This window comes from Puntigrus tetrazona, chromosome 16 (genome assembly GCF_018831695.1).
Source record: "Puntigrus tetrazona isolate hp1 chromosome 16, ASM1883169v1, whole genome shotgun sequence".
Taxonomy (NCBI): Eukaryota; Metazoa; Chordata; class Actinopteri; order Cypriniformes; family Cyprinidae; genus Puntigrus; species Puntigrus tetrazona.
In genome coordinates, this window is record NC_056714.1 from 12,033,462 (window position 1) to 12,041,221 (window position 7,760).

Here is a 7,760-nt window from a genome sequence, read left to right on the forward strand (position 1 = left end):
TACAATAAAAATATTATAATAGAATTGTAGCTAGTTGAAAATTTCATATCACATCATAAAATGTAAAAATGTTAATATATTTCTTGCAATTATAATATTGATAATAAAACAAACAATGTTCAAAACAAGAGCATCTTTTTTAATACACTTGTGATCAATTGAAATAAAAAACGATCAATTTAAATAAAAGAATGAATTTAATTTTTTTTTAAATCACTCCAGGCTACTGAACAGTATATTATATTATATTATATTATGCTCTTAGCTGCTAGTAATATTTACTTTCTGATCTATATGCATATATATAATATCCTTTCAGAAATACAACACTCGAGTCGGGGATAAAGGCGCTCAGCTGTCTGGAGGACAGAAGCAAAGGATAGCCATCGCTCGAGCTCTGGTCCGCAATCCCAAACTCCTGCTGCTGGACGAGGCCACGTCTGCACTCGACACGGAGAGCGAGAAGGTTCGCACAGGCTCTTGCACACCTTTTCAAAGTATTTCACGATCAAAGTTAATGTTATTTATTCAAACAGCTCGTTTCTGACGGAACGCGTGCGTTTCCGTCTCCCGCCAGCAGGCGGCGCTTTTGATAGTTTGAACTCCTGCTGGTTTCAGGGAATCCCTTTAAAATCCTACACCTGCACTCAGCGCACCCCATAAGCTTTTAAAGTCTTGTTAGAAAAGAAACTCAAACCTAAGAGGCGAATCGAGAGATCCCATTCATAAAGTGTCGCTTTAAATATCCGTTTACCTCTAGTTTAAAGTCTTGGCTCCTTCTTTTCTTTCCCGTTGTACAGATTGTGCAGAAGGCCCTTGATGACGCCCGGCATGGCCGGACGTGTATCGTCATTGCCCATCGCTTGACCACTATTTATAATGCTGACATCATCGTGGTTGTCCAGAACGGCAAGGTGACTGAGCAGGGAACGCATGTGCAACTCATGGCCAAACAAGGGGCCTACTATGCTCTAGTGAACGCACAAGTGTCTGCTCACTAACTCAAACTCCCTTCCATTTATTATAGCGGACGTGCCTCATACCTAAAATAAAGGGCAAAGGTAAAATGGTGCGGTTCATCTTAAAGTAAATTGAAACCTCCTCTGTCACTAAATATTCGGTTTTAGGACTAATTGAGTCTGAATGTAAAAAGCTTGTGTCGATAAGCTAAAGAAGAATATAAACAAAGAAGTGGGATAATTATTTCGTTACACTGAAAGATACTTTATATCTATAGATTTATTTTTCTTAACTTTTATATACAAACGTTGTATGCCACGTACAGTGCATTGTACATATTATAGTGGTGTTACTTTATTATGCATGAATTAATGTACAGTAAAATACTCTTCCCCCATACGTACCTGCTTTAACAGGTGATTGCAGCACTTTTTACCTAATTTTTTGAAGATTGTATGCGTTTGTACAGTGGCATAAGTACCCTTTGGATGTGAATGTTGTTTTTGTGTACAAGCTCTCGGCGCAAGGGGGCGCAACGTGCTCGTGATTTGAGCCTCCAACGTTTTTTTTCTTTCTCCACAGGCTTTAACTTAATAGTCTTTCGAAAAGTGACTGGTATTATCCGTGTATTATTCCTGTTAATATTATGCATTGTTCGTCGTTAACAAGCCTTTTTTCGATTTTTATAAAATAAATTATCCACCATTCTCTGCTGTGCTTCTTTCCTCGGCCGTGTTTAAACGAGACTTTGTGTTTAAAGCAAAGCTAACTTGCTTAAATTAAATGTCAGTCGCCTGACTAGCATACGTTTACTTTTTGTCCGTGACACGTTTTGGCGGTAAATTAACTTTTTCTCGCATGTAGCCAGCTCTGTACAGTTATGCGCTGATAACATTCTCCATATGTTTATTGTCGAAAGAAAAACACTGAAAGCCTTGGACATGAATTGTTTTCGTGTCTACTTGAAGACGTTACAGCTCGCGTTGTTCGGTTAGCGCGCAGCATGTTTTAAACGGCTGCAAAAGTATAGCTATCCCTCATAAAGTTAGAAAAACAAATTGTAGTTAGCATTTTTAATTCAACATCAGAGTGCTGAATAATTTCACATGTTACAGTTCTTATTTTATCTCGTATAAAATGTTCTCAGACGTCTGGAATCCTGGTTACTTTAGAGAATGTGTACAACTCTAAAAAAAAAACCCCATATATATGTGTGTTATCATGTAGCAAACTAATTCGCTAAAGCTGCTTTTCGTGGGTTTTCACAACAATTTAAACACATTTTTAATTTTTACAGTCGGTGTTGAAATGGCGTAACAGGTCCTATACCATACAGAGCATTTTATTTTATAACATATATATATATATATATATATATATATATATATATATATATATATATATATATATATATATATATATATATATATCATTTTATTTTATAGAAACTGGACATTGCAGTAATATCAACGGCAAACCGTTCACTGTGGCTGAATCCATGTTGACTTTATTGAGTGGCTTAAATTAGAAAGCCGGTTTTCTCAAATGAACGATGTGAAATAAACGCTCACCTTACATTTGCATGCTTACATAAATTAGAAAACGTGATTAAACACTGAATTCTGAATTTAAATCTTACAAATCATATCAAAGTGCGTCTATGACAGACCTCCAAAAAAAAAAAAAAAAAAAAAAAAAAAAAAAAGTCCAACTCGTGGATAAATATGACGTTTTTCTTCACAAAAACACTCCCGTACAGTTTTGGATATTTACTAGAATCAATATATGCAACTAAAAATACTATTCAAAAAATTCGCGCCTCGAACAAATACATACCCAAGTTTTACATCAGTGTGGAATAACCCTTCTAGTCTATTCTATTTTATTCTCGATATTTACATTCGTTTGCAGCAACAAGAAATAAGTACATTTCATACAAACTTAGGATTCGTAGTCTGCAGTTTCGACAAAGACCAATGTGCGATATATAGACTATCTTTTCGAATATTAAAGAAATGAAGAATTCGTAAATGACAAAACGAAGTCTATTCGACACTACGGCAATTTATCCTTACGAAATTGGATTTTAGTAGTGTTCGTGAATAAAGTGCCACAGTTTGGTTTTGAGAAAAACAAAAAGTTAGCAATGACAGGCCACTTCACTGATGGGTAAAATACATTTTTTCCCCCGCTGTTTCGTAACAACAGTAAGTAAAATAAGACTATTCGACAAATCAGAATGATGTCCTTTTTAATATCCCCCTACTTTACCAAATTCGTGTCACGTAGAATCTATGCAGACCAAAAACAGGCGTACTTCATTGTAAATTACATTTTAATCGTAAATTGAATCACTTTACAACATCCGAGTGAAATGGCCACGCGGTTTATTTCACCAGGTGACGCTTCATAAAAACTTTCACTGTAAGCTCGACGGAAAAATTAGTTAATGCACACTCGAATGGCTCGAAAAAAGAGATGAAACTTTGGTTTGCATTGTTTCACGCGGGACGCTCGCGATCGGATGCGCATTAACTAACTGGTGTTTGCTAACAAGTGGAGTCGTCGAAAGTTTTTACAAAGCGTTACCGACCGAACAGCACAACCCTTTTTGCGAACCGTCAGATAAGTTTCTGGTCCTTTTCGAGATTCGCGCGCGTGCATTCTGAGCGGGATTAATCGAGGGAGTTCGCGCGGCCGTTCATGCCCGTCGTCGGGACGGACTCGGGAGGCTGCAACAGGTCGGGTGAGTGGCACGAGGGGCTGCCGGGCACGCTGTGCTCGCTGTCGGTGTCGCTCCCTCGTTTCCCTCCACTCGCCCCGGAGCCCGACCCCGACGAGCCTCCGGCGCTGTGCGTTTTGACATGTTTACTGAGGTGGTCGCTCCGCATGAACCTCTTGTTGCACACGGGACAAGCGAAGCGCTTCTCGCCGGTGTGCGTGCGTAAATGTCGCTGGAGCTCGTCGGAGCGCGTGAACCTCTTCCCACAGAACAACCAGTTACACACAAACGGCCTTTCTCCGGTGTGCCACCTCAAGTGAGCCTTGAGGTGCGACGTTTTGCCGTACACTTTCCCGCAGCCGGGAATGTGACAGCTGTGTAGCCCTTTCCTGCGGAGGCTCGCGCCGGCCGGACCCAGGCGCTCCGCCTCTTGACAGTTCGGACAGTCGCACGTCGCTCTGCCCGAGTAGCGCCGCGCCGAGGACCGCGGAGATCCCGCCAGCGAGGCCGTCGGACCCCCGGTCAGCATGGATCCTCCCGCTCCGCCCAGGGGAGAGGGACTGGAGTCCGGGTACGAGGAGAGCACGGGTTTGAATCCGTCCATGAGATGCTGGCCGGTGGTCAGCAGGTGCGGGGACGCGCTGGTGCTAAAGGCAGAGTGGCTTAAACTCGAGTAGTCTGAGTTGTATCCCCCCAAAGGAGAGTGCAAGGAAGTCTGCAGCCCGCCGGAGTGAAGGGACGTCTGGAGCGCGGCTCCGTTCGGGTTCTGCACGTCGATCCAGCCGGCCCCCACGTCCCACCACGCAGACGCGCCCGTGGTGCCCACATCCCCCGTGGGTATGCCAGGGTGCGAGGACTTGAACCACGACTCGTACGGATGCGCCACGCTCATTCTCGGGTAAATGCTCTGCAAGCTGTCCACGGACGTGTGCACTTTGGAAATAAACATGGGCTGGTGGCTGGGCTCTTGGGAGTTGTTGGAAACCGACGCCTGGAAAACGGAGTAGTCGTTTCCGAAGTGGGAGTTGGATGAAGTACCAGAAGTTAAGGAAAAGGCACTGGATCCCGTGGAAGTGTTCGTGCCGAAAGAGTCGCTTAAACCGCCGCCGTTCCGAGCGAAAGAGGATAAACTGGATCCCAAACTACAGCTGCTGGCCGCCGCTCGTTTCCACGGGTGGAATCCCTTTCCGAACGAAGACGAGTTATCCGAAATAGAGGAAGGAGAAGGGCTCGGGCTCCCGATTTTGTTGCACGTCGCAGCCAACATGGCTAAAGGAGTCGACCCCAATCTCGGCTCCTCCTGGAAACAAAAGAAGTTAGAAGGTAAGCGAAGGCTTGGGTGGATTTGGGAACCGGCTGCGCTCGGAGCACGCTTTTTGACTCGCTGTCTTTAATCGCGCGAGCCCGGCGGCATACCTGAAGCGCGGCGGCAGCGAAACCTTAACCGCTGAAACACAGCCGCTCGCAAACACAGAACAAAAGCGAAACACAGCATTTAAAGACCAAGATAAGTTATACATACAATGTCGTGGTTGAGAAATGGAAGTCCTGCTCGTTTCTCTCGCTTAAAACATAATCAAGTGACTCTCTCCCCGGCTGACCCAAGAAATTTTAATCCCCGCGGCAGGACAATAAAGGAAACTAATTAAACCAGCACGAAACTCCTTAGACTCACCCCTAGAAGTGAAGTTGCCATCACAAAAGTGCCCTCCTCAGAGGATCTTTTTATATTTATGAATCAGAGCACTGTTTTTTTAGAGGTGTGCAATACAATGATGTGGTCCGCCCATTCCAGCACAATTGTAGCTCCTCTCACGGCTTTGAAGTGCCGCTGTGACACGGGCGACCAATCAGGGAGAGCCGTACCTTCACGCGGCCACATTCTAGCGTGAGGTCATCGACAGAGCACTTCAGACAAGATCTCCACCCCCTCCGACTCCCCCCTCATAATAAAACTCAAGTTAAATGAGTAGGACTGGAAGTTTTAGGGAAAACTTTTCTATTCGTTTGTATAAAGAGGTTAACGAGGTTACTGGACCCGCCGGATCCGTTATGAATTATTATTATAATTAGGCTACGTGCGCTACAAGTCGTGATGATGGGGAAAAAAAAAAAAAAAAAAAAAAAAAAAAAAAATATATATATATATATATATATATATATATATATATATATATATATATATATATATATATATATATATATATATATCGCTCTCGTATCACGTATCATACAGCGTATCGCGTCTTAAGGGGTATTTTGTAAAATATAGATTCCCATAAACTATTGTAAATGATGTTGTACAGGCCATGAAGACAAAACGAACAGGTTGCATTTATTTTTATAGAATCAAACAACTGTGTTTAAACGTGACTGTTGTTTTAAACACGTTTAGAAAAAACTTTGCTTAGTCAAAAGTTTCAATTACGCAAACAAGCGTGCATCGAGGGTGGATTGATTTAAAAATGTAGATGCATTCATTAACTAAATCAATATATAGCACACAGGCTAATCTCGTAAGGTTATAACATGCATTTCTTTCTTTCGCTGTCTCCTTATTAACACACACACACACACACACAAACACACACACACAGACGGCAAGTACAGTAACACACACACACACACACGCAGCGTTTAACGCAGGGCTGCTGTGTTTTCTGACATTTTGTTATTATCACGTATGCATCGCCAATTGCGAGAATGAACATGTTGGTCAGAATAAAAAAAAAAAAATCATTTGGCACATCGCACGTATAAACGTCTAGGAATACGGCTTTTGTGTTCCGTTAACTCTCAACAGCAATACAGTGGCGGGCCATCGATATGAGGACGATGAATGCAGAAATGCTCTCAGGATAATGATGTAGCCCTGGCCACTCTATTTACATGCGTCGTGGACCGGAGGCATAAATTTCATTTGAATTTCAAATTTAATAAAGCAGGAGGTTTTTAATCATGAGAAGTTTTATTTGTTTGATATTAACATTCTTATTGACCGGCTCCGTTGACCAACTTGGTCATTACAGGACAGCAAAAAAGTTAATTAAAACGACCGAAGATTATTCATCAAATCATCTGCCTCCGCCGCGTCGCCTCCTTTATTGCGGGAAGTGATAGATGGCCGATCAGATTCATTTCTCTGTTTCTTCGATTTGCACAACAGTTCTGTTGTTTCCTTGGCAGAGGCGACAAGAACAAGAAGCACAAAATCGAGAGTGGGGGGAAAATACGCAAAAAAAAAAAAAAATTAAGCAAGTCACATAGGGAAAATTAATAACAGGCTAATTTGCGCAGGGTCGGTCATGCATTCTGAAACGAAAACCTGTACGGTTTTTAAAGTTGATTCTACACGATGGACGCAAAAACGAGTTAAAATACAAGCGTGCAGCTTTGCATCAAACATCCAGGATGTCAAAAAATAACTGAACTTTTCTCTCAGGATGATTTAAAGGCTTGGCGTGCGGACGGTGAGATCTGAATAAAAAGAAAAGCCATCAACTAATGAATCTCCGTCCAACGCTAAAACATTTTCACGTCGCACAGAGTTTTTTTTTTAATTATTAAAAAAACAGTAATTACATCAGCGCGCAAAGACGAACAGACAAATAAATAAAGTGGTGAAACTTCGCGACGACGCATTTTATCGTAGCTCGGCGTGCACGCGCAACCCGTTCCGAAATACAAATGTCAGACGCACACAAACAAATGTCCCATAAACCGCAGCATTGTTTGATTGCAACAGATGCACGATGCACATACCGTGTCTGTGTCCTCGCTTTATTGATTGACCCCGCGCGCATCTCCTCTCGCGCAGCAGAAGGCAGTGGCGCTCGCGCACGGCGAACGCGCAGACCCTGGAAGATAAATGTTACTTTGGGAATTGAGTTTAATTACGAATAACGGAGGAGCCGCTCGGCCACCGGTGGTGTAATCAAAACATGTGTTCATGTCCTCTGACAAGACAGCGCGAGAGATGCGCAAAAGAGGACGAGGTGGAAGCGCAGCAGCGGCGCCTGATTTTTTTATTTTATTTTTTTTAAGAAAACACGTTTCACAATTTAATCACGTTTAAATA

At 42.5% G+C, this 7,760-nt stretch overlaps 2 protein-coding genes across 4 annotated transcripts in view; one reads left to right on the forward strand and one right to left on the reverse strand.

Annotated features, from left to right (window-relative positions):
- abcb5 (ATP-binding cassette, sub-family B (MDR/TAP), member 5) overlaps nucleotides 1–1,668 on the forward strand; it is a 15,445-nt gene extending 13,777 nt beyond the window's left edge. The window contains exons 28-29 of the mRNA XM_043261758.1: nucleotides 320–466; nucleotides 801–1,668. Of these exons, the coding sequence (XP_043117693.1) occupies nucleotides 320–466; nucleotides 801–1,001 (348 nt within the window). The 3' untranslated portion in view covers nucleotides 1,002–1,668. The remainder of the gene's footprint in view (nucleotides 1–319; nucleotides 467–800) is intronic.
- Nucleotides 1,669–2,445: 777 nt separating this feature from the next.
- Nucleotides 2,446–7,486, reverse strand: sp8b (sp8 transcription factor b). Of its 3 annotated transcripts, none has more exons than XM_043260276.1 (2): nucleotides 7,445–7,486; nucleotides 2,446–4,982 (listed from the first exon to the last, which is right to left on the reverse strand). In XM_043260276.1, the coding sequence occupies exon 2, from the start codon at nucleotides 4,947–4,949 to the stop codon at nucleotides 3,636–3,638; it is 1,314 nt and encodes a 437-aa protein (XP_043116211.1). In that variant the 5' UTR covers nucleotides 4,950–4,982; nucleotides 7,445–7,486; the 3' UTR covers nucleotides 2,446–3,635. The 3 variants fall into 3 exon arrangements, with proteins under 3 accessions (XP_043116211.1, XP_043116209.1, XP_043116210.1); XM_043260274.1 differs by lacking the exon at nucleotides 7,445–7,486 and adding an exon at nucleotides 5,358–5,613; XM_043260275.1 differs by lacking the exon at nucleotides 7,445–7,486 and adding an exon at nucleotides 5,205–5,345.
- Nucleotides 7,487–7,760: the final 274 nt, after the last annotated feature.

Coding starts and splice junctions, on each gene's coding strand:
- sp8b (XM_043260274.1), bottom strand. CDS start 5,378: ATGGCAACTTCACTTCTAGGG. Junction 4,983..5,357: donor TGGCAACTTCACTTCTAGGG/GTGAGTCTAAGG, acceptor TTTTGTTTCCAG/GAGGAGCCGAGATTGGGGTC.